The sequence below is a fragment of the Zingiber officinale genome, chromosome 9A, assembly GCF_018446385.1.
Source record: "Zingiber officinale cultivar Zhangliang chromosome 9A, Zo_v1.1, whole genome shotgun sequence".
NCBI classification, from domain to species: domain Eukaryota; kingdom Viridiplantae; phylum Streptophyta; class Magnoliopsida; order Zingiberales; family Zingiberaceae; genus Zingiber; species Zingiber officinale.
This window is the reverse complement of record NC_056002.1, coordinates 30633454-30660330: the sequence shown is the minus strand read 5'-3', so window position 1 is coordinate 30660330 and position 26877 is coordinate 30633454. Positions and strand designations below refer to the sequence as shown.

The following is a 26877-nucleotide window of genomic DNA, read 5'->3' as shown; positions in this document are numbered from 1 at the left end:
GGCAGTCGACTGGTAGGCGGGGTTTTCAACCCGCGGCCTATATAACCAAAATTTGGGAGCTTGGTTAGAGTTGACGAAATTAGTGGTGGGTAACCTCTAATTAGTAGTCGACTAGTGCCCTAGTAATCCAAGTGCTCTTGATCGAGTTGTGGCGAGGTTTCTCCACCGACAAGAAGGATTGTGCTAGCCGAAGTTTTCGGGGATTAATCCACCGACGGATTGAGGGATCGTCCACCTTACGGACACGCCATGGAGTAGGAGCAAGTTATCTCCGAACCACGTAAACGAACGTGTTAGCGGTTTGCATTTCCTTTCTTAGTTTTAGTCTTTCTACTTGTTTGTTTGTATTTCCGCTTGCGCACTAACATTGTAGAAAGAAGCGAGGATTTGGGGGTGCCGTCTATCCAACCCCCCTTCTAGCCGGCCACCGGTCCCTAACAGTAATTAAGATAAATAAGCTTATAAATCTGTATTTTACTTTTATCAGTGGCACTGTGTTGGACTCTCAGTTGTCCTTGGGTTGGGCTCCCATAGTCGTCCCTACGTTTAGATAACATAGGTTGGGCTCCTCACTACTGGTCTGTGAGGGCGGGGCGCTACTAGACTACTAACTTATCTTAACTATCCTTGTTCACATGTTGATAATAATTCCTAAAACTCTCAGAGAACTCAAAACATACAATTAACTAGCAGCGGAAGACTAAATGACTCATCTAATACATTCTACTCAACTCTTTGTTAATAAATTCTTATGCTAAATCCCAAGGCTTCTATAGTCCAGGCATCACACATCCATCCGCACCTCCTTGTCGCCTTCCTTTGCTATAACTTTTCCTTTCCTTTATCTACAGTAAGAAGAAATGCAACTATAAGCAAAATTACTTAGTAAGCGCTATCTAACTCACAAAACTCGAATATGCATGTGAATAAAAGAAATCTAAAACTGAATGCTTTAAAGAAAATACTACACATACTCATCTAATGGCAAAAGAAACAAGACATGCTGAAATGCTAAACATGTAAAACTTATTTCACTTGTTCAAAACTTATACTTTTATACTTCAGAATAATAAGTTTAACTAAACTGATACATAAGCTGAGCTAAACTGATGCTAGGCAAATGCTGAATCTGAACTGTATTCACGTAACTGATTTGTGAAGTTTTGAAAACTATTTACATAATAGATAAAAATAATAATCATGCTGCTGATGGGCCCGGCAACTGTACTTGCTATGCGCGTATCCCTAACTAGACCCGAGGTAGCTAGTCCCGAATCTAGTAAAGTTTACTAGGTTATCTAAACCTAGGGACGACTATGGGAGCCCAACCCAAGGACAACTAAGAGTCCAGCACAGTGCCACTGATAAAAGTAAAATACTAATTCATAAGCTGATTTATCTTAATTACTTCTTCTTTAAATGCCTTGGCATTTTAACGAGCGCCTTGTGTGCCAAAATCCCTAAAATCTTGACTTTGGGTTCTACTTAAGGCCTTGGCCTTTTTCTTTCTTTTCTTTATCTTTCTTATACTTATTAATACCTCTAATAAAAGAATGCTTCTTTAAAAACTGAAATGTTTAAACAAATTCTAACTTTGAAATGCATAAACAAAAATCTGCATACTATGTTAATCAAAATTCTGCATACTATACTAATCAAGATTCTGCATTCTATGCTACACTATTTCTGCATACTATGTAAACATAAATTCTGCATTATAATCTTTTTCTTTAAAAATTGCACTATAAGTTCCACCAAAAATCTGTACTACAAGTTTCACAAAAAATCTGCACTATAAATTTCACCAAAAATCTGCACTACAAGTTCCACCAAAAATCTGCACTATAAACTTTAAAGAAATCTGCACCATAAGCTCTTAAGAAATCTGCACTACAAGCTCTAAAGAAATCTGCTCTAAAGGAATCTGTATTTTAAGCTCTAAGAAATCTACACTATAAGCTCTAAAGAAATCTGCTCTAAAGAAATCTGCATTTTAAGCTCTAAGAAATCTGCACTACAAGCTTAATTAAAATCTGCACTATAAGCTTACATAAAAATCTGCACTGTAAGCTTAATTAAAATCTACACTACAAGCTTAATTAAAATCTGCACTATAAGCTTACATAAAAATCTGCATTAAAATCTACACTATAAGCTTAATTAAAAGTCTGCACTATAAGCTTAATTAAAATATGCACTATAAGCTTAATTAAAATCTGCACTATAAGCCTACATAAAAATCTGCACTATAAGCTTTGCTTATAGTTGCATTTCCTCTTACTGCAGATAAAGGAAAGGAAAAGTTATAGCAAAGGAAGGCGACAAGGAGGTGCGGATGGATGTGTGATGCCTGGACTATAGAAGCCTTGGGACCTAGCATAAGAATTTATTAAGATTGTCATTTATTAAGAATGTATTAGATGAGCCATTTAGTCTTCCGCTGCTAGTTAATTGTATGTTTTGAGTTCTCCGAGAGTTTTAGGAATTACTATCAACATGTGTGCAATGTTAGTTAAGATAAGTTAGTAGACCAGTAGCACCCCGCCCTCACAGTCCAGTAGTGAGGAGGGTGGGGAGTTACAAGTTGGTATCAGAGCAGTTCCTATTCTCCAGCATTACACATCAGCACCAACCTTGCCGCCTTCAAGTAAGAAAGTATTAAAAAAAAAAATTTTAGTATGCTTTCTTTATTCTTTACAGTAAAGAGAAATCCTTAGAAGTATTAGATTATATGTACAGAATAGGGAGATGTTTAGAAGTGCTTATAAAGTTAAGAATTCTGCTTAGTTTCTTTCTACATAACTAAATATCAAGAAGAGGACATCCTCGTACCGCTTGTAATGAGGACCGAGTACAGGAGAACAAAAAGGACAAATAAGTTATGGGTGATAGTGGATAGGAAAGTTAAGAGACTAAGGAACAAAGAAGTACCACTAGTGAAAATCATCTGACAAAACCAGAAGCACGAGGAAGCTACTTGGGAGCATGAAGACAATATGAGACAGAGAAATCTAGAATTATTCTAAGTTCGAGGACGAACGTTTTATAAGGTATGGGAGATTGTAACGACCCAAATTTCTTCATTTCGAGTCCTAATAGTGCTTAAAAATATTTAGAAATGCTTTAAAAAAATTTTAGAGATTTTTGGAGGTCGTTTGGTATTTTTACTAAACAAAAGAAGTTTCGACAAGAAAATGTCCAAGCTGAGATTCGAACCCGAGACCTCCGGCCGAATAAAGATTTAAGCGAGTCCGGCTGACCAAGTGTGCAAGCAGTCGTTGCTGATAAAAAGAAGCATGAAATGTATTTAAGTAGTAGAAGTTGATAACAGGAAATAATAGGAAGAAAAAGATTGCAGCCAAGATTTAAACCCACGAGCCAAACCTTAAGCAATTCACGGTTGACCAAGTGTCCCAACGAAGGTTGCTGATTAAAAAGGGTAATGAAATTTATTTAAGTAATAGTTAATAGGAAACGGAAAATAAATGGGAATAAAAGGGATGGCTGAGGAATCGAACTCGCAACCTCTAATTTAGAGAAAGCATGGCTGACCAAGTGTTCCAGCGAGCAATACTGAATAAAAGAAGGAATAAATTTATTTAAGCAGTAGTTAATAAATAGGAAATAAATAGGAGAAAAAGGGTTCGGCTGAGGAATCGAACCCGCAACCTCTGATTAGCAAAAGCACAGCTGACCAAGTGTTCCAACGAGCGATGCTGATTAAAATAAGGAACGAAATTTATTTAAGCAGTAATTAATAAATAGGAAATAAATAGGAAATAAATAGGAGAAAAAGGGTTCGGTTGAGGAATCGAACCCGTGACCTCTGACCCGATCAAAGATTTGGCTAACCAAGAATCCAAGCAACGGTTCTGTTTAGAAAAAAAATAAAAATTTATTTAAGGAGTTAACAGAAATACTAGGTTATAAAAGGGATAAGTTAGGAGAGGGTTTTATTCCCGGACCTAAACCATTCTCTCCTTCTCTTCTGCGTGTGACGGCGGAGCTGGGGCAAAAAACAAAAGGGAGTTAGGGCATCGTCTCCGGCGGCCGGCCAAGGTCCTAGAAGCCCTTCTTGTTCGGTTGTGAGTCCAAGAAGCAAGGTAAGTGCTTCTCACCTGCAGTAGGAGTAGTTTCGGACCTTTGTTCTTCTTGAATTCGAAGCATGAGAAGCGCTTATAGTGCAGATTTTTAATTAAGCCTATAGTGCAGATTTTAATTAAGCTTATAGTGCAGATTTTTATGTAGGCTTATAGTGCAGATTTTAATTAAGCTTGTAGTGCAGATTTTTAATTAAGTCTATAGTGCAGATTTTAATTAAGCTTATAGTGCAGATTTTTATGTAGGCTTATAGTGCAGATTTTAATTAAGCTTATAATGCAGATTTTTATGTAAGCTTATAGTGCAGATTTTAATTAAGCTTATAGTGCAGATTTTAATTAAGCTTATAGTGCAAATTTTAATTAAGTCTATAGTGCAGATTTTAATTAAGCTTATAGTGCAGATTTTTAATTAAGCTTATAGTGCAGATTTTAATTAAGCCTATAGTGCAGATTTTAATTAAGCTTATAATGCAGATTTTTATGTAAGCTCATAGTGCAAATTTTAATTAAGCTTGTAGTGCAGATTTCTTAGAGCTTAAAATGCAGATTTTTTTAGAGCAGATTTCTTTAGAGCTTGTAGTGCAGATTTCTTTAAGAGCTTATGGTGCAGATTTCTTTAAAGTTTATAGTGCAGATTTTTTGTGGAACTTGTAGTGTAGATTTTTGGTGAAATTTATAGTGCAGATTTTTTGTGGAACTTGTAGTGTAGATTTTTTGTGGAACTTATAGTGCAGTTTTTAAAGAAAAAGATTATAGTGCAGTTTGGTTAAATATTATAGTGCAGAATTTATGTTTGCATAGTATGCAGAAATAGTGTAGCATAGAATGCAGAATCTTGATTAGTATAGTATGCAGAATTTTGATTAGCATAGTATGCAGATTTTTGTTTATGCATTTCAAAGTTAGAATTTGTTTAAACATTTCAGTTTTTAAAGAAACATTCTTTTATTAGAGGTATTAACAAGTATAAGAAAGATAAAGAAAAGAAAGAAAAAGGCCAAGGCCTTAAGTAGATCCCAAAGTCAAGACTTTAGGAATTTTGGCACACAAGGTGCTCGTTAAAATGTCAAGGCATTTAAAGAAGAAGTAATTAAGATAAATCAGCTTATAAATCAGTATTTTACTTTTATCAGTGGCACTGTGCTGGACTCTCAGTTGTCCTTAGGTTGGGCTCCCATAGTCGTCCCTAGGTTTAGATAACCTAGTAACCCTACTAGATTCAGGACTAGCTACCTCGGGTCTAGTTAGGGATGTGCGCATAGCAAGTACAGTTGTCGGGCCCATCAGCAGTTTGATTATTATTATTTTTATCTATTATGAAAATAGTTTTCAAAACTTCACAAATCAGTTTTAGATTTATCTTATTCACATGCATATTCGAGTTTTGTGAGTTAGATAGCGCTTACTAAGTAATTTTGCTTATAGTTGCATTTCCTCTTACTGCAGATAAAGGAAAGGAAAAGTTATAGCAAAGGAAGGCGACAAGGAGGTGTGGATGGATGTGTGATGCCTGGACTATAGAAGCCTTGGGACCTAGCATAAGAATTTATTCAGATTGCTATTTATTAAGAATGTATTAGATGAGTCATTTAGTCTTTCGCTGCTAGTTAATTGTATGTTTTGAGTTCTCCGAGAGTTTTAGGAATTACTATCAATATGTGAACAAGGATAGTTAAGTAAAGTTAGTAGTCCAGTAGCGCTCCGCCCTCACAAGTCTAGTAGTGAGGAGGGTGGGGTCTTACAAGTTGGTATCGAAACCACGAGGAGTCTTTACCAAAAATTTCGGCAGAGTCTCCCCTGTACCGGTGACCATAAACTGAGATACAAACATAGTATACATCAGCCACAGGTGGCTGGAACATATAACAAACTCTCACGCAGTTAAATATGTGTCAAACACCAAAATAACTACTTATTAAACAAAACTCATCTCAACATGTAATCTAAAACAAGGATGAACTCAAATAACATGAACTATAAAGTACAATCTCAAATGTTTACAGTCCACTAAAACACGGAAAACTTAGAAATAAAGAAAGAAAACTAAAAGAACTTTTTTCTAGCCCCAAGACTTCCATAGTCCTGGCATCACACACCATCTGCACCACCTTGTCGCCTTCCTTTGCTATATCCTTTCCTTTCCTTTATCTGCAGTAAGAGGAAATGAAATCTATAAGCAAAATGCTTAGTAAGCGCTATCTAACTCACAAAAACTCGAATATGCATGTAAACATACTGAAATCCAAGAACTGAAAACTCTAAAGAAAATACTACACATGCTCATCTAATAGCAAAAGAATAACGCATACTGAAATGCTAAACATGTAAAGCTAATCAAAATAACATGCTAGCATAAGGAAAACTAAAACTTGCTGAATTATAAACACTTTCTGAATCTTATTTCACTTGCTTAAAAACTTATTCTTTTATTTCACTTGTTTAAAACTTATACTTTAAAATAATAATCAACTTCTCTTGGGCTCAGGCGTAGTACCATCTTATGCGCGTTCCCTAATAGGTTGGGATAGCGAGCCACCAATCCTAAAAGAGCAGACCTCGGTCTACCAGGGCCAAGACCTCGGAATTGGACACCTGGATTTGTTTAACGACAACCTCGGAAGTCGGGTACTAGCCTCTTAAAAAAAAAGTAAAATACTTGTTATCTTTTATTACTTCTAATATATAATGCATCGACATTTTAATAAGCACCTTGTGTGCCCAAAATCCCTAAAGTCTCGACTTTGGGATCTACTTAAGGCCTTGGCCTTTTTCTTTCTTTTCTTTATCTTTCTTATATCTTTCTTAAACTCAAAATACTGATAGGGAACTCAAAATCTGGAATTGAAATGCTTAATAAAACTGCGCTGAGATACTAAATAAAACTGCGCTGAGATGCTAAATAAAACTGCATGCTTATAAATAAAACCATTCATGCATATTGAGATAACAAGGAAATTAAATTTGTACGCTTATTTAAATGGTAGCAAGGAAACATATCTAATCTCATGCTAGAATAAAGAAACTCAAATCTGTATCCTAGAATGAATGGTATCAAAGAAAAGGGTGACGCCGCTATCAAAGGGTTGATACATGAAAATGATGGCATACTTAAACATGTACTTAATAAATCTATACATCCTGAATTGTTTCCAGCACAGCAACGTATAAGGAAAGGATGCTACTACTATAAAAGAAACTGATACGTGAGGGTGATGGTATGCTTTAAGGAGTCTAAAATTCTGCACTTTTAAGGAAACTAGACACTTAAGAAAAGCTGCACTGATTTGCTAAACTACACAACGAAGAGATCTAAAACTACATGTCTAGGAATCGATAATAAAAGGGGCTAACAGCATGTTAAAGAATCAATAACAGAGGGTCTAAATAAGCTACTGAAATCTAACTAAACACTTCCAGAACTAAAAAAAACTATTCATGCTCATTACGTTGCACAAACCAAAACTAAAAATCTGCTAAAGTTTAAATCCTATGTAAGGCTTCTTTCTGTTCGGAACTCATGGAAAATCCAAGGTTAAAATATTAAACTTATAGCTAATCATGTTCATGGAATTAACAAGGACAACTAAGCTACAAAATACACTATGTATGGTTGTTCGTGCCCAGTTTTAGTAAGGACAACTAAGCTACAGAATACACTATGTGTGTTGTTCGTGCACATCGCATAGCACAGAAAACTATAACTAAAATTAGCTAACTTGTTGAAAGAAAACTAAATTAGCTAACCTGCTGAATTTGTAACAAAAGGAATCATTCTTGCTGAATTGAACCTTAAGAAATCAAACTTGCTGAATTGAAACTTTAAGGAATCAAACTTGCTGAATTGAACCTTAAGGAATCAAACTTGCTTCTTTTTAAATTTCAATAACTTTAAACCAGTAATTAAAAGCCTAACTATATGCTAAACCCATTAAAACCCCTTCTCCTCTTCCTATAAAAACTCACGGCATGATTCGGAAACAAGAAGTAACAAGAGGAAACAAGGTCTGAAGCAGTCATTCACAAGCTAAACAGACAACCCTATTCCCTTCTTTGAGGCACACAGCAACAAGCACAAAATAGACAATCTGTACAGTATGATCCGAAAACAGAGAAAGCAAGGAAACTCATGCAAAGCTTCGGGAACAAGGAGAGGATCAAGGATTAAACCTCGGAGCTATCCTATTGCAGGTAAGTAGCAACTTACTATGCTTTCTTGGACTTACAACCGAAGGAGAAAGCTCTAGGGTTTCGGTTAGCTCGGATCTTCAACCTCCCTTGCGCCCACAGACCCTCCTCGACGAGGGGATCACCACCGTGTGAAGGGATCTCTCAAAGAACACCCTCGCCGGTCGTCGGAGGCGTGCCCTAGGCCCGCTTCGTTTCCGCCCGAGAAGAGCCAGCGCCGTCGCGAGAGAGGAGAGGAGCGAAAGAATTCGGGAAAGAAAACCTAAGTTTCTTTTCTTATAACTAGGTATTCTATTAACTATTACCATATAAATATATTTCGCTCCTTCCTTAATTAGCATAGCTCGCTTGCACACTTGGTCAACCGGTTTCTGCCAAAACTTCCGATCGCGGGTTCGATCCCTCATCCACCCCTTTTTATTTCAATTTATTTCCTATTCCTTAACTACTGCTTAAATATTATTCATCCTTTATCTGATCAGTAATGACCGCTTGCACACTTGGTTAGCCGGATTCGCTTAAAGCTTGGTTCGGCCGGAGGTCTCGGGTTCGAATCTCGGCTTGGACATTTTTTTTTCGAAACTTCTTTCGTTTAGTAAAAATATCAAACGACCTCCAAAAATTACATAAAAATACTTTAAAAATTTCTAAAAATCCCTAGAATATTTCTAAGGCATTTTTGAATATTTTTAAATTATTTTTGGGACTCAAAATTAGAAAATTTGGGTTGTTACAATTTTCCATACCTTATAAAAAGTTCGTTCTCGAACTTAGAATAACTTTGGATATTTCTATCTCATACTGTCCTCACGCTCCCAAGTTACTTCCTCGTGCTTCTGGTTCTGCCAGATGACCTTCACTAGTGGCACTTCTTTGTTTCTTAGTCTCTTGACTGCTCTGTCCACTATCTGTATATGTCTGCTCTCGTAGCTAAGATCCTGTTGGATCTACACTGTCTAAGGATGAATCACTTGGCTAGGGTCGTGAATACACTTCTTTAGCATGGAGACATGAAATACGTTATGTATTGCCGACAGTCCTGTGGTAAATCTAGCTTGTAAGCTACTTTCCCAATCCTTTCTGTGATCAGGTAGGGTCCTACATAGCGAGGACTTAATTTGCCCTTCCTGCCAAATCTCATCACTCCCTTCATAGGAGCAACCTTAAAAAAGACTGAATCCCCTACTTGGAATTCCAGTGGCCTACGGCGTGTGTCAACATAACTCTTCTATCTACTCTGGGCGGTCTCAATTCTCTGGCTGATCTTCTGGATAACCTGAGTAGTCTCATCTATCAGCTCAGTCTGAATGCCCAGTTCCACTTCCATTTCTTCTCTTTCACCTGCTTCTTGCCAGCAAATGGATGATCTGCACTTCCTGCCATACAACGCCTCATAAGGTGTCATCTTGATGGTGGCCTGATAGCTATTGTTGTAGGCAAACTCAGCTAAGCATAGATACTTGCACCAACTTCCGTTGAAATCTAGTGCACAAGCTCTGAGCATATCTTCTAGAATTTGATTTACTCGCTCTGTCTATCCATCAGTCTAAGGATGGAAGGCTGTGCTGAACTTGAGTTTGGTGCCTAGTGCATTCTGAACACACTCCCAAAAGTGAGAGGTGAAACGCCCATCTCTATCAGAAATAATAGATTTAGGAACTCCGTGAAGTCTGATCGCCTCCTTAACATACAGTTGTGCCAACTGCTCTATAGAGTGGGACACCTTGATGGCTAGAAAATGAGCAGATTTGATCAATCGGTCCACTATTACCCATATCGCGTCATATCCCTTCGTGGTTCTCGGAAAACCTGTTATAAAATCCATGGATATGTCTTCCCACTTCCACTCTGGTATTGGAAGAGGATGTAGAACTTCTCCTGGTCTCTGGTGTTCTGCTTTGACTCTCAGACATGTCAGGCAGGTACTGACATATCTAGCTACATCTCTTTTGAGTCCAGACCACCAGAACCTCTGTTTCACGTCTTGGTATATCTTGGTAGAACCAGGATGCATGGAGTAGGGTGTACTATGAGCTTCCTCTAAAATCTTCCTTCTTAATTCCTCATCATTGGGGACACAAAGGCGGTTCCCCTGATAAAGAACTCCACTGTCTGATACTCGAAACTCTGTATCTTCTTCTTGTATCCCCTGCTTGATCTTCTGGATGTTGGATCTTCACTTTGCTTTCTCTGTATATCATCAAGCAGGGTTGACTCTAAGGTCAATGCAGAGAGTTGCCCATAAATAATTTTCATACCAAAGTCTGACAACTCCTTCTGCAGTGGTAGGGCTAATGATGACAAAGACATCAGGGATGCACTAGATTTTCTGCTTAGTGCATCTGCTACTTTGTTAGTTTTTCCTGGGTGGTAGAAGATTTCACGGTCATAGTCTTTGACCAACTCTAGCCACCTGCGCTGTCTCATGTTTAAGTCTTTCTGGGTGAAGAAATACTTCAAGCTCTGATGATCTGTGAAGATTCTGCACTGGACTCCATACAAGTAGTGTCGTCAGAGTTTCAGTGCAAAGACCACAGCTGCCAGCTCGAGATCATGAGTGGGGTAGTTCTTCTCATAATCTTTGAGTTGCCTGGAAGCATAAGCTATAACTTTTCCTTCTTGCATGAGTACAGCTCCTAGGCTCATCTTGGAAGCATCACTGTAAATATCAAAACTCCTGTCACTTTCTGGAACTGTCAGGATAGGAGCACTGGTCAGTCTCTTCTTTAGCTCTTGGAAACTCTGTTCACATTTATCTGGCCATTCAAACTTCTTGTCCTTCCTAGTGATGGTTGTTAGTGGAGAGGCTATCCTGGAAAAGTCCTCCACGAATTTCCTGTAGTACCCAGCTAAACTAAGGAAGCTTCTGATCTCCTTAGCATTCTTGGGTCTACTCCAGTTGTTAACTGCTTCTATTTTGGCTGGATCCACTTGGATGCCTTCTCTAGAAATAATGTGACCTAGAAACGCTACCTGATTTAACCAAAACTCGCACTTTGAGAATTTAGCATAAAGTTGCTTTTGCTGAAGGGTCTGCAGGACTATTCTCAAGTGTGTGTCATGCTCCTCTGGGGTTCTCGAATAGACTAGAATGTCGTCGATGAATACGATGACAAATTTGTCAAGGTATTCTCTGAACACTCTGTTCATCAAGTCCTTGAAGACTGCAGGTGCACTAGTTACACCAAATGGCATGACTACAAATTTGTAGTGTCCATATCTGGTCCTGGAAACTGTTCTGGGCGCATCACTTCCTTTCACTTTCAACTGATGGTTCCTAGAATGCAGGTCTATTTTAGAGAACACTGTTGCCCTCTTTAGCTGATCAAATAGATCATCTATTCTGGGAAGAGGGTACTTGTCCTTAACTGTTACTTCACTCAGCATTCTAAAATCTATGCACATCCGCATAGACCGTCTTTCTTCTTAACGAACAACACTGGAGCTCCCCGGGATGAATGACTAGGGCGGATGAAACCCTTGTCAAGCAGCTCCTGAAATTGTTCTTGTAGCTCTTTCAGTTCTGCTGGAGACATTCAGTACAAAGCTTTTGAAATTGGGCTAGTGCCAAGAACCAGCTCAATTTAGAACTCCACTTCTCTGTTGGGAGGTAATCCAGGTAGCTCTTCTGGAAGTACCTCTGGATGCTCACAAACTACCCGAACATCCTCCTACTGTCTTTCTTGTTCTTCTGTACTCACAATGAATGCAAGAAAACCAACACACCCTTTAGCTAACATCTGGTGAGCTGTTAGGGAGGAGAGGAATTTCTGGGTCTTCCTCTTCGGCACTCCCGTGAACTCAAAGGATGGTTCACCTTCTGAATTCTATAAACTCTTCATAATGTTTATTGGTGATCCGTTGGCAGAAGAATTCTTCGTGCAACTTTGTCTCGGAGTCAGTCCAGCTCATCTGATTGACTACTCTCTTGCTCTTAACTCTCTCTCCCACCACATACGAGCATTTCCTGATAGGCAGAAAGAGGCACACTTGACCTTCTCGACTTCTGGCCAGTCAAGAAGCTCCATGGTGCTCTCCAGTGTCTTGAACCAAGCCTGAGCATCCCAGGGCTCAGTCGTGCCTGAGAAACTCTCTAGCTTCAGTTTCAGCCACTGTATCAGGTATGCTTCTTGTCTTCTAGGTGCTGTGGGGACTTCTAGGGCGGCTGGTGGAATCTCAGGCACCCCTGGAGTCTCCACATTGATAGTTGGAGGAGTGGGAGGGACTGGCTGCTGATTCACCATCAGATTGACGATCACTTGTTGCTGCTCTACTACTTGTCTCTGGAGTTGAGCAACAACTTCAGAGAGATTTGGTTCAGCTGTTCTAGGCTCTTCGTTCTCCTGTGCTTGATCTTCAGTACGAGCGGTACGGGGACGTCCTCTTCTTGACATCTAATTATGCAAAGTAAAAGACTTGATATCTTCTCTATCCTTTCTAAACATACTTATGTATATGCATAAAAGAGAAACAAAACTTCTATCTTACTAAAGCGCATATAAGAAATGTCTCCATACTGCAAATAATAAAGAAAGCATAAAAGGAAAAACTTAAATACTTTCTTACTTGAAGATGACAAGGATGGTGCTGATGTGTGATGTTGGAGAATAGGAACTGCTCTGATACCAACTGTAACGACCACCCTTCTTACTATACTACTCTCTAAGGATGATCGTTACTTAACTACTAACTCTACTTAACCGATATGATCGAAACCACGAGGAGTCTTTACCGAAAAATTTTGGCAAAGTCTCCCCTGTATCGGTGACCATAAACTGAGATACAAACATAGTATACATCAGCCACAGGTGACTGGAACATATAACAAACTCTCACGCAGTTAAATATGTGTCAAACACCAAAATAACTACTTATTAAACAAAACTCATCTCAGCATGCAATCTAAAACAAGGATGAACTCAAATGACATGAACTATAAAGTACAATCTCAAATGTTTACAGTCCACTAAAACACGGAAAACTTAGTAATAAAGAAAGAAAACTAAAAGAACTCTTTTCTAGTCCCAAGACTTCCATAGTCCTGGCATCACACACCATCCGCACCACCTTGTCGCCTTCCTTTGCTATATCCTTTCCTTTCCTTTATCTGCAGTAAGAGGAAATGAAATCTATAAGCAAAATGCTTAGTAAGCGCTATCTAACTCACAAAAACTCGAATATGCATGTAAACATACTGAAATCCAAGAACTGAAAACTCTAAAGAAAATACTACACATGCTCATCTAATAGCAAAAGAATAATGCATAATGGAATGCTAAACATGTAAAGCTAATCAAAATAACATGCTAGCATAAGGAAAACTAAAACTTGCTGAATTATAAACACTTTCTGAATCTTATTTCACTTGCTTAAAAACTTATTCTTTTATTTCACTTGTTTAAAACTTATACTTTAATACTTTTATACTTATGTGAAACTTATTTTACTTGTTCAAAAGCTTATACTTATAATACTTCAAAATAGTAATCAACTTCTTTTGGGCCTAGGCGTAGTACCATCTATAGTATCTTCTGTCGCAATAAAACTTGCAAAAATGAAAAAAAAACTACTTTAATCATTATAATACAATTAGTAAGATAAAAATAGATATAAAAATCATTATTTTGAGGGAAGCTTCAATTGAAAAAAATAGATACAAAAAATTAATCTAGGGTTTCTAATTTTTTTTTTCCTCCTCACCATTTCGGGTAGAGCTTCAATTGTCATTTGGGACTTCAACGTTTCAGACAAAGCTTCAATTGAAGGCTTGGGGCTTCGACATTTCGGACGGAGGCTCAAGGCTTCAGCGTTTCGAACACAGCTTCAAAGTTCAATCGCCACTAGCGCTTGGGGCTTCAACACCGTATGGGTTAGTATTTCTAACTTTGATTCAGTTTCATCCTTTTTATTTTTAAAAAAAATATTTATAAGAAAAAATTATTAAAATTTTTACTATTTTATTAAAAATCTAAACTCTTTACAAACTAACATTCAATTAATTTAATAAAACCCAAAATTAAATTAAATTAATATCATTTTTTTATACCTAAAAGAATTTCAATGATTATTAATAAATTTTATAGAATCATCAATTTCAAGATTTTGCTGCAACTGCAATATAAAAATTTATATAAATATCTTGATATTATTTATTCTTATCAATTTAATATATGATATTAAAGAAGTAAATTAATTTTTTTTACGAAGAAAACTCCTTAAGTGACACTCGGAACTTAAATAATTTGAGTTCTCAAAAGGTATATGTTTTATAGTAATGATTCTATTTTAGTATTTTATAGGATAAATCATACTATTAAAAAAATTTATCATTAATCAATACAAATAATTTTATAATTTAATAAAATAAAGTATGTTTAATTATCTAATAAAAAATATTTATTTATAAAATTTATATGCATTCGTATTAGATAACACATACAATATATAAATTTATATTAAAAATTGAAGAGAGTAAATAATTTGGCCCCATCGGCCCCCCACCCCCTACCTATCTCTAGCGCAGCCCAACCGACCGCTGCAAATCTCCAGCTCCTACAACCGGCCGACTGCAAATCTCCTCTTCCTTCCTCGCCTCCGTTTGCTTCCGATGGCCTGCCTCTCTTCCCCAAGGTGCTGAGGCTGTCGACGCATCCTTTTTAACCACTAAAGAGGGGTCTTTTAGGGATTTTGAAGGGTTTTTGGTAAATTTCGGTTGAATGTATTGTAATATATAAACATGTAGCTTTGTCCTACTAACCGGTGCAAACAATCAAACCCGTTCGTGAGGGTTTTTTTTTTTTTTGTTTTGAGTCGGTTAAAAAAATATTTGATTGGTATTTAAAATTATGGAATTTGAATCCAACTTAAATATATTTAATAACTTTTTTAAATTAAATTTGAACTCATAATATTTTATTCAAATATTCACGAGTTAAATCAAACTCCAACTCATAATTATTTAAACTTAAATATATTAAATTTAAATCTAAGTGATTTTCAAATTATAATTCGAATATGTTCGAATCCAAGTTTGAACAAATCGTATCGAACTCGAACTTAAATTTTATATTGAATTCGAGTTTCAAATATCATATATATTTTTCAAATTCGAACTCTAATATCATTATTTTTATATTATACGACTTAATTTAATTTATTTCTACGGCCTTCCATTTTTCCTGCATCTCTATATCTCATTCATTGATCGGATGGATCATATCATATCATATCATTAAATCCTTAAGATTTGACATGATTTAATTGTGATCGGTTGGATCAGAAAATGCTCACAAAAGCTATCTAATCGACCACAAATATTTATTTGTGGACGAATTTGATCCTCCATGAATATTTTACTTATTTATTTTTTGTAAATACTTTACCATTACACTTCCGCACCCGTAATATAACTTCTCTTTGTTTGAATTTTATTTTTTAAAAAAAAAATGCACCCTTTTAAAAGAAAAGGATAATTAGGGCATCTTTTTAATTTTTACCCTTTTAAAATTTCCATTTAAATAATAATAATAATAATACGAATTTTATTTATTACATCCATATTTTATCTCAATTACAAGATAACAACTTTACTTGAACAGTGAAATTTGAACGAACTCAATAAGAAAATGAAAATTTTGAATAAGGCAAAAAGAACTGCTACATAAAATTATAAAGTTTAAAAGAATAATCATGCAAGAAATTGCAGACTACAAAATACAATAATTTGTTCAAACAGATCAAATAAATATCCCATAAAATTAAAATCCTTTCAACTGCAGACTACTGTTTATAAATTGATGATCAACTCTTGAATAGAAAGATTAAACAACATTTTTTCATCAATGAACAGCGAAGATTTCTTCGCAAATACAATGGAGATTACGACTGCTCGATCATCTCAGTTTGTCGTCCACTTTCTGTTGTCTCATTGAACAATTGATCTTTTAATAGATCTGTAAGGTCGCTCGCCAGACTGTTATTTGCGGCGAGGTACCTTTCAGCTGCTTGTTGATCTTTGTAATACTCTCCTTGTATCCAATACCCATCTTGTTCCTTTTTGATAAATCTATGCTTTGAGGCGATTTCGAGAAGTTCTTCCTCGCGGCGGAGACCTCTTCCAAATTCTATGTTTAGGTCAGCCCTCTTCATCGCAGGCGCAAGCTTGTTTTTGATGATTTCAATCGATATAGCAATGCCAGTGGCCTGAACAACACCGCAAGCAAGCCTTATTAGATATCAAATAGAAATGCTGATGATCGCGCGAGCAGCGGCGGAAGGAAATGCAATAACTAGAATTATACTCGATTGTTTATGATGATGGTTAACATTAGATACGAAGGAGAATTTAGAATCAAGTTTCCACATGAAAGGAAGCCTACAAGGTCATTGATAAACGAAGTGAAGGAAAAGAAAAACAAAGCAGAAAACACAAGTAAAAATACTTCAAAATTAAATTAGCATCAGGACCATCCCTTTAAATTATCATCTTTTTCAACTTCAAAATTCGAAGAGTAGTCTTGGACTGGAAGGATACCGGGCATCTAATGTAGAACTACTCTTACAAACAAATAAAGACTCGAGCATAATCCAAAACAAGTAGAACTCTACTCATACACACCTAGTGGCAATTATTAAAAACTAGGAACATGGAAACACATACCGTATTGTCATTGTAAAGCAAGCATTTCCTTCTAGCTCTCATTCGTACTGCAGCATAGAATCGTAAGGCAGTTCCGCAGCATGTGATCTCATTTTGATCTACAAATCCATGCCTATGGCCCACATTTTCTCTAACCTAATCATTAAATTCACAATCAGATATTGCTTTAAAGAACACCCAAAAGAAGTTGCATATCATGTTTCTAGGAGTGGATCCAATTTAATGCATAAAGAACAAGTAAACCTTGTCACAACAAATTATTAACTTAAACTCATCATTCAACTCGCAAACTTCACATGATCAAAATTATGTAGATTAAAACATTAAACGGCATGTTGTCGAGGTCTTATGGCATATATAAGAAAGAAGGCTCTCCTACATTGATAAGGAAATTCATATAGAGCAGTACAAGAATGGCTAAATATTGCACAATACCGAGTGTCACGGAGAGTATGAACTAATAACTGATACCCTAACCAGAGTGTACCAGGCGGACCGGGAAGGAACAAGGACAACCCGGTGCACAAAGCTCCTGCTAATGCGGGGAAAAGGTCTATTGTACACAATCTTACTTTACAAGAAATTGTTTCCGAGACTCAAACCCGTGACTTATAGGTCACACAGCAAGAATGCCAAATAATTAGGTGTAGACTTTTACTCCTATATTTTTCTCTCTTTTTTTAGTTTTCAATACTCTTTTTCTACTTCAAAAATTATTAAGATTGTGATTGTACTCATGAACCTTCCTGGCTGTGAATGGTTCCAATATTATATTTAAGTTCATAGTTCAAAATTGAAGATTGACGAACGATACTACTATAGAGTGAAATTAGATGTAGTAGCCGAGCCCTTGACTCGAAGACTAGTAGCATAATTGTACTGTGTTCTTTTAGTCTAACATGAAAAAACTTGTTCTCTTGTTGAGTCCCAAACTCGAATTTATTAAAAATGCAAAACGATATATATCTACGAGTAAATGGATGTACACAGCTAGACAGTGTTGACTCATCATTTCCGGAAAACTCAAGTTTTCTCCTAAAACCCTATTTCACTTCTTCGACAATTTCTTTGAAGTTAGAATCAATACTTTCTTCATAGTATAGCATTACCAAGCACATTAGACAACTATTCTTTCATTGAGCCTAAACCCTAAAATGTTTGAACCAACATCGACTAAAACCCTAAACCCTATTAGGCCCAGCAACTGTCCTAAAATGTTTAAACCAATGTCAACTATAGCTCACTCGTCTAAGCTTATAAAAGGTAGATTCAGCCAAATATGGTCAATCTAATCTTCTTGAAAATGTCTTCCAGTCCTCTAGTATTTCCAATAAACCAACAGTGTTAGTTTAGAACTCCAAGACCTTTCTTCACAAATTACTCTGTTCCTATTTTATTCAGAGAGGAAAATCTTATTAATCATTTGGACATATCTATATTTTATTGTAAGTTCCAAATTTTAAGTGTATAAACACCTGTTCTTCGTGATTTTAATCCTTGGGCATTTATTTTGAAACTAGAACATCTCTATGAATATATAAAGAAAATCCAAGCTTCCTCTAAACTGAATCGTTCTCGGTTAGCTTTATATCATTGTATCAAACAAATTTGTATAGTACCTTTATATTGTATTATTAATGTCATTAAACGAATAGCTAATTAGAATATTATACAACAACAACCACAACAACCAAGCCTTATCACACTAGATGGGATCGGCTATATGAATCCTTCTACGTCATTAGGCTCTATCTTATTATTGTTAACCAAGTCTTTTTTAGACTTCCGCTTCCTCATTTGATGGGCTAATTAGAATGTTATCTTGTATATAATTATGTTTTTATTACGTAGCATTCAAATTGGATCCTTTTATTCGCGTATTATTATGAGTGATATTTCTCTCATAAAAGATGAAATTACTATTTTCTCCCAGTAACTAACTCTGTAAAAACTCCAAAACCAAACAATTAGACATCCATTAATCATTTTATCTATGTATTTCCATTCTTTTTCTTCTATCTCGAAGAATTAACTCCCGACTTATAAAAACTTATACTCCCTCAGTTGATTGGCTTGGAGTTTATATCACTCAAAGAAGAAAAGCAAAAAAGAAAGAAGAGATATTACTAAAATAGACATTGCACTTCAGGAGATTGTATGTTGAGAATAAAATCTATACCAATGAAAACATAGCATAGTGTAGTTAAAAGTTGCAATATCCTTAATATAATATATTATTGACTTTAGATAATCTGGTAAACTACATGAGATGCTCTCATAGTCTCATGCCAAAAAAGAAAAGAAAAAAAAACATCGATGCAAAAGGTAAAAAATGTATACTGATGGCTCATGTTCATCTTTTTCCGAGACAATTTTTAGGAATACAATTTCAGGATTAGTGAGATTTCATATGTACCTGATTAATAAAAATGATGAGAGCTTCTGACCGGCATAAGGAATGATGAATCTTTCGGAGTGCTCGAGTCATCAACCTAGATTGCACCTCAGGACGATTCATATCTATTGTAGATTCAATTTCACATTGGGGAATAAGGGCTGCTACCTATCATATTGATAACAATGTCAGTAGAAAAGTCGCCACTGAAATGTATTAGCCGATAATATAGCAAATTGGCACCTCAGATCATGCTGATTAGATTCGAATATGATATATGCACCACAAAAATTTGCAACTAGATTGGTGATGTTAATTAAAATCTGTATTCAAAAGAAAGAATCTCAGTCCCGAACTAACATTTTCCTTTTTGAAAGCTCAAAAGAAAGAATCTCAGCCAAATAAAGTAAATAAAGAGGCTCATTCTGTGCGTATCTGATCATGAACTATCAGTCTCAAATCTAAATTGAATTTCTCAAGATCTGAGTTTACCATGCATTGGAGGCCATTCAGTACAAGTATATGATGCTTAAAAGAAAGAAATCAATTAGGAGTTAATAAAACATAAACTAAAAAAACTATTTCAATTATGCTGAGCAGGTCAAGTGGCAATAAGAGTAGTGAGTTTCTCATTCAGAGATGTCAGATTAACCATATCCCTAGATACAAGTACTTTATCCATAAAATATTCCAGGTAGAACTTCATATAATCACTAATGAAAGCAAAATTATCTTGAGTCAAAAAGAAGACACAATTTACTTTCTGCTGCATAGATCTTTTTCTCAACATTGAGAGTTGTTTTTAGAAAAAGAAAAAAGAATTAAGGATATGAGATGTAAAAGTACTAATAATTCATACAATCAAAAAATTTATTCTAAAATGTTCAATGCCTGCTGATGAAAGACCAAGAAGAGTGATTTATTAAAAGAGAACAACAATGAACTATAATATGATGGATGGGAGATATGCGGATAAAGACAAAATGAGAAATAAACAAATTATACTTATGCCTTCCTCCTGAAAAATGCTTACTTCAAAGTTTTATCAACTAATGTGGAAAAAAGTAGAAGATTTACAAAACATATAGCAATGAATAATGTCTTTGGAGCTATAAGTGCATACGCTATCCACCACGATAACATCAATAGATCCACTATTTACGAGTGTATTCACTATGCTTAGTGAATGTTCAGCACATTCAGCTCTTGAAATCAGAAGATTGCCTATATTTACACCTATCCTTTCTGCTAAAGCGAGATCCAACACATTCTCTATATCAAAATAAGCACAACATCCTGCAAAATAAAATGAACAATAATGTTCAACTGACAGAAAACTGAATATGAGATCAAAAGATAGAATGAATGTAAAACAATAAAACACAAATGCAAGAGACCAATGTTATTTGATTTTAAAAAAGGATATCATAAAGCACATCCACCAAGTAAAAATAACCAAATGTGAAAGCAACTTAGTCTTCTTTAAGATAGAATGCTATATAAAGCAAAACTAGTGATTATCCTCATCATTTCTGATTAAGCCATGTCTTTGTAGCTACTTGGGATTGGATATATAAACCTTTCCGTTCATTGAGTTGTATGCTATGTCAGTAATGACATTCAAATTAACTAAATCATTTTTTATTACTATATACTTTTTTTCCCCTCTACTACTTATAGTTTCCACTTTAATAGATTCAACTCTTCTACCTATCTGCCTATATATATATATATATATATATATATATATATACTTGTTGTTTTTAAACATGTCCCTACCATATTTTCTTTCAATTTCTCATTTATTGGAGAGATTTAATTGATTTTGCATATTAATAAAAGCTGCATTTCATGCTGCAAATTTCCGGGAGTACTAGAGGCAAAACTCAAGAAGGGATGCATTGTAAGGGCAGTTCAAAATGAAGAGATTAAAAGATAGCTAATGCTTGGTGCTGGTTACTTTTGATCAGTGGTCCTCTTTAAAATTGTATTCCAATTTTTTACTAATGGTATTATAGCCACACCGAGGAAAATTTATGGTCTCAAACTAGATCCAACTAATGAATAGAACCCATAAGTACTGGTTGTTGAGATCATGATGTTGAACTGGTTTTCAGGGGAGATAATGGAATATAATATTGATTCCTTAAAATTACTTGAAAACTAGGCTGTATTATGTATTCAGCACAATGTATGGGAGCCTCATTATTTAGGGTTGGCTGCATGAAATCTTATCCCTCTATTGAATCTTGCCACTTGTGGGTGACAACCTCTCCTTGTCCTTCTAAATTGGATAGCATGAATAATTTACTTTATATAGATCAAGATCGTTATGTTGCAACAATACTTTCTGGTATACAATTGTGCATTCACATAGCTTGTGCTGGCAAAATTTCGCGCTGTGTTGAATAAACAGAAAACAAAGAAACAAAAGGTCTATTTGGTGTTGAAGATTTAGGTTTCTATGATTATAATATAAAACAAAGTAATGAACCTCCAAGCTTTTGAGCTTCCTTTATAATGTGAAGAGCGAGTGTAGTTTTTCCAGAGGATTCTTTCCCATAAATCTCAACCATTCTTCCCTGCAAATTAGTGGACACATCAAGAAATATGGTTCAGTTGGTTTGGGATGACAAAATATGTTACTAGCAATAGATTTGAAGAGAAATAATATTGCATTGCCGATAAAAAGCTTATAAGTACCTAAATTAGATACATTCATCATGCATATCAAGAAAGAAACAATTTTCTAAAAAGAGCTAAAAAGCACTCTTGCAGAAGACTAAACAATATGTCATCTTTGAAGCAATACATGAACACTCTTGAATTATTTTCTTAACATACAAGTTTCATATCATCACTCTAGTGTCATATCAAACATATCTTGGAAGAAAAAAAACTTTGGATAAATGTTTGGCTGTAACAAGAAAACAGATCCAAAATTGGAAATTGTGAGTGAAAATGTTAAAGATATAGTTAAAGCGCAACCATCTAATATCATAGTTTAATCAAGTTCATTATCTCATCAATTTCCATGTACCTGTAATATAAATTGTATCATTTCAATCACAAAAAAGGAAACAACAAATATCACAAATGCTACAAGTGTGCCTAAAATCCTATGCCATGAGCTTCAAATGAATGACTCTCTGTAAAATACAACTCAAATCAATATATAAAAAGAAAAAATGGCTACCAAATTGTCTAAATGTCCACTAAAGTAGCGATCACCTTTGGCAATCCTCCAATTCCAAGGGCCAGATCAAGCTTTAGAGAGCCAGTTGAGATTACTGGAATCTGCCGTGAACGGTAGAAACGGCCTAATGATAAATTTGATTCTTTATCAAAATCACTTGCTAGCTGACATAGTGCAAGATCGAGGGACGACCGTTTGTCCAGAACGCTTCTATCATCAAATGGAGGATCCCTTTCATATTCAACTAGCGATTCAACTGCATACTGAAACTTTGAATGAGTATAATTTTTTATATGTACCAAAACATGTTATGAATTTAAAAGAAACAGTATTTACAATGCAATGTTTTAACCAACCAATATGAAATGCATGTCACATTGATCATATTAACAAGCCATACATAGCCAGAAGGTAACAAAAGAAAAGGGAAAGAAGAAGATTTGTGGCAACAAAATACTATTAAAAAAACATTGAACTTGCAAGGAATGGAAATAGTCATATTTGCGCATCACTTAGTGGATAGATTATACTCCATTTCTATAAAACTGCAATTCAAATCTAATCTTATTAGACCAAGCATGAGGGGAAAAACCAATAGACCATAAATATAAATAGATCTCTCCTAATATCTAAGATTTTGGAATGTCATCGCTCAATCAAATCTTCAAATATCACCAAGAAACTTTCAAAACTGAATAATCAAAATAAATCCATGATAACATACCTGTAGAAGACAAATAATAACGGCTTATCCAAGCCCTTCCTATGCTTCTTCCATTCTACTAGATCATAAAAAATATTTAGAATAAGTTATCATATGAAAACATTGTAAAAGAAGCTTCCTCAATAAACACAAAGCTGAAGTTGTTGAACAGAGAAACAATATATAGACTTCTAATCCCTAGCTACAAATTTAGAAGTTGTTTTTTCAACGTTTAAAAATGAATTGGTGCTCTAGAAGAAAATCAAAGTATTAACGCAATCAATTATTCAAAGCACTCATAATCTTCTGCATATATAAGATTTTAATGTGTGTGTGTGTGTGATGTAAAAGGTGATAACGCTCACCCCGACGCCCCTCCACTACACGCCCCAAGGCCTTGTGGAAGGGAGGTAAATTATGGAACTGAACGCCTCCTATATGGGAGAAACTTATTCCTAAGGGAATGAACCCTAGGGATTCGAACCTTGCTCTTGTGATGCAAATCTACTACCCAAGTACCAACTCTGTGTGTGTGTGTGTGTGTGTGTGTGAGAGAGAGAGAGAGGGAGAGAGAGAGAGGAATGCTCTTAGTTATCATAAAAACAATATATCACATATTAGATTTAACCCCATATTTTTTGACATGTGATGTTATATATTATTATTTTTAAACATATATGCATGCATATAAACCACATATGCATGAGTGTATATGAGTTATGAAATGTCTTGACCATAGACCACCTCCATATCCTTATCAAAAATTTCAGGACAAATTTTATCACTCATTTTCTCACATATTAATGAACCACTATCCCTAGATGGGGAAAAAAATCATGGGAAAAATAAATAGCAGAAGTTTTAGCTATAATATTTAGCTATATAGTTTTACATTAATATTTCAACTCGCGTGACTGATTTTTCTGGTGGTGGCAAACAATACCAGTAGAAGGAAAAACATAGATAAATACCATTGCAATGAGTTATGTGGTCATACCACTATCACCTAATTCCAGAAAATGTAGCAAAATCATTCGAATTTGTTACATCCATAATCTATGATAAGTTGATAACAAAGACTGGAGCAGTAAGCAATGGTGATCTTTGCTTAGCTACTCAGCCAGGCTAGTTTACTAAAATTTTGTTGGAACTCATAGAAGCCACCTCCACAAATGGCAATGCCAACATTGATCGTGTTCATTGCGCTAACATATGAGAATAGAAACCAAATATTGATAGTTATAAGCCTATTACAAACCACAAAAAGTTTGTGAAAGAACAAAAAATGAAACATGAGAATTCATGAATCATGATTACTACATAGGCAATTTAAGAATGGATAAAACATTCAACACTCAAACTGCATATTGGAATTCAGTAGTAACATCTTAGCAACAAGTGAAATCATAGATGTCGTTGATTAATCAAAAACTTGACCACAAGTTTGGAAGCTAATGAGCTTTTAAAAGTGTAAACTTGACGCTGAAAACAAATATGGAGGTTTTGGGGATATTTCCAAAACAAAGTATAAACATCAGGGAACAAAGCAGATATGATTTAGTAAAGTCTAATAGGACAAAAAGAGTTGCAGGAAGAGGAATATGGCAATGCCATTTCTCGAGCATAAGGTGTGATGAACATACACGGTGATGATACATGAGCAGAGAGTAAACTTAAATCGCAGACAGTTGGATGTAACTTGTAAGGAATGGAGCATGATGAAGCTTTATTTCCTCAGAAAAAGTCAAACTTTATAACCAACGACACGGAGTTCTCAGCCGGCTACTTGCCGACCAACTGACGTGCAAAGTAAATGATCCAAAAGAGTGATTTTTTTCTTTCACAATAGTTCTTTCTAATCTTCTACATAAGAGCCTTATCCTATTTTCTCGCACAGTTTACCGGCGCCGTGCAAAAGATAACCTGATACGGGCAAAAGAGGAAAAAGACGGCACCTGGGGAAGAGACCGGAGACAAGGGGAAAGAGGCGGATGTCCGGAGGCGCCGATGGAAGCGATGGGCCGTCGCAAGAGCGCAGAGGAGAGGGAGCAGAGAGCGCCTCGCATGGCAGGAACTCGAAGAAAGATGGGAGTTTGGGCGGCACTTTTCCTCTCTGCTGTTACTCGAAGAAAGATGGGAGTTTGGGCGGCACTTTTCCTCTTCGCTTCGACCGATCTCGAGAGGGAGCAGGGTTTAGGCAATCTCTTTCGTGACCATAATAAAAAGTTTGAGCTCGACTCGAGTTCGATAACAGTTATTAAAACCCTTGTATTTAACTATATTGCACTAGTACATTGTTACAAAGACATTACAATTTTACTTTTTTTCAGTCCTCGACATTATAACTGCAAAAGCATCTTTATGAATAATTGTTGTTCTCCGTAGTTTTTCAGCCTTCATTCCCTTCAAGTGTGTCTTTTACTAATTCACCCCTGTAACTTTATAATATTTCAAAAAGGAGGAGGAGGACCATACGGCCTTGGGCCCGTCCCGAACAAGGGCCCACAGCATTCCTGAAGTAAGCAGCAGCAGCACAGGAAGTAAAAACTGCAACCAAACAGAAAATAAATCAGAAATAAATTACATTTTTTTAAAACATAAAAAAGCCGGGTTTTTTTATTTTTGATCCATCAGAACCGATTCGGTATTGGTGTCTGAACCGGTTATCAGAGCTGTTTACTTGGGAGGACTAACCACGAGGGTAGGAAGCCACCAAAACCTGGCCCCCAGAATGGGCCCCCTGGCGGTGCTGGGCCCCAGCCAGGGAAAGGGCCCCCTGGGAGGGGAGCCCACCCAGGTCCAGGAGGCCCTCCAGGCCCGCCAGGTCCGCCAGGTCCTCCAGGGCCCATGAAGGAGGTGAGACTCGAAACACCGAACGATATCGAACGAAACGAGAAAGGAGGAAAGGAAGAAGTTATCTCGTGTTGTGTGTGTTTTGATGGATGGAGAGTGAATGGGGTTTTATAGAGCCACGAAGAGGAGAGGGTTCAACTAACCTCGGCAAAAGACATGCACCTTTCTTTCTTCGCTAACGGTCAACCTCCAACTACTCTTCTTCATCTTCCCATTGTCGACATTTGTCATGTGAGAGTAAGGTCAGGGCATTGGTTTAACAGGACATACAACATGTTGAAAAGAAGCTAGAAAGAAAGTGAGAATCACATTTCACATGGAGAACTCATATAAGATGTTCGAACATTAACATGATTAGTTAGTCGAAACCGTGATTTTGTTTTGATGATAACCAGATTTATTCTGAAGGTGTAATGGATTCTCCCAAGCGGTATATAGCTAAATTTTTTTCTTGGAGGATAGATGAGTATAGCCAGGTAATATCCTTGAAGTTTGCAGGGTAATATTATATTAGATAATTTATTGTCAGAGATATTAAGAAATTAACTGAATTAAAATTACACAAAATCAATTCAAATTTATCTGTCGAGATGACCTGAGCTGATAATCTCAAGTCGCCAGCGGAGCTGATTCTGCCAAGCTTCTGGTGGTCCGAGTCACGGAGTCGATGCGGTGCGTAGCAGAATCAGGAGTCGATCGTCCAGTCGCAAAGAAAATTCACCGAGTAAGATGTCGAGGCCTGCGCTCAACGTAATTTTCTTGAAACAGATTCGCCCCACCTCC

The 26877-nt window shown here is 36.1% G+C and overlaps 2 protein-coding genes across 3 annotated transcripts; both read right to left on the bottom strand.

Annotated features, from left to right (window-relative positions):
- Nucleotides 1-15979: 15979 nt before the first annotated feature.
- Nucleotides 15980-25441, bottom strand: LOC122021520 (DNA repair protein recA homolog 2, mitochondrial-like). The gene is made up of 8 exons (XM_042579643.1): nucleotides 25197-25441; nucleotides 23263-23317; nucleotides 22574-22794; nucleotides 21837-21924; nucleotides 20466-20638; nucleotides 19364-19510; nucleotides 16948-17082; nucleotides 15980-16490 (listed from the first exon to the last, which is right to left on the bottom strand). The coding sequence occupies exons 1-8, from the start codon at nucleotides 25305-25307 to the stop codon at nucleotides 16167-16169; spliced, it is 1254 nt and encodes a 417-aa protein (XP_042435577.1). The 5' UTR covers nucleotides 25308-25441; the 3' UTR covers nucleotides 15980-16166.
- A 43-nt stretch (nucleotides 25442-25484) lies between these two features.
- On the bottom strand, nucleotides 25485-26177 carry LOC122021521 (ejaculatory bulb-specific protein 1-like). 2 transcript variants are annotated; one of them, XM_042579644.1, is made up of 2 exons: nucleotides 25922-26177; nucleotides 25485-25788 (listed from the first exon to the last, which is right to left on the bottom strand). In XM_042579644.1, exons 1-2 carry the CDS (start codon nucleotides 26088-26090, stop codon nucleotides 25682-25684), a joined length of 276 nt encoding a protein of 91 aa, XP_042435578.1. In that variant the 5' UTR covers nucleotides 26091-26177; the 3' UTR covers nucleotides 25485-25681. The 2 variants fall into 2 exon arrangements, with proteins under 2 accessions (XP_042435578.1, XP_042435579.1); XM_042579645.1 differs by having other exon boundaries at nucleotides 25936-26177.
- Nucleotides 26178-26877: the final 700 nt, after the last annotated feature.

What these genes read in the sequence shown, in the direction of transcription:
- LOC122021520 (XM_042579643.1), bottom strand. Translation starts at nt 25,307, where the DNA reads ATGCGAGGCGCTCTCTGCTCCCTCTCCTCTGCGCTCTTGCGACGGCCC. An exon ending in ATGTTATCGTGGTGGATAGC is followed by an intron (nt 19,511 to 20,465) that starts GTATGCACTTAT and finishes TCAATATGATAG; the next exon opens with GTAGCAGCCCTTATTCCCCA. An exon ending in TCATCATTTTTATTAATCAG is followed by an intron (nt 17,083 to 19,363) that starts GTACATATGAAA and finishes TTTAATGATTAG; the next exon opens with GTTAGAGAAAATGTGGGCCA.
- LOC122021521 (XM_042579644.1), bottom strand. Translation starts at nt 26,090, where the DNA reads ATGGGCCCTGGAGGACCTGGCGGACCTGGCGGGCCTGGAGGGCCTCCT. An exon ending in CTCGTGGTTAGTCCTCCCAA is followed by an intron (nt 25,789 to 25,921) that starts GTAAACAGCTCT and finishes GTTTGGTTGCAG; the next exon opens with TTTTTACTTCCTGTGCTGCT.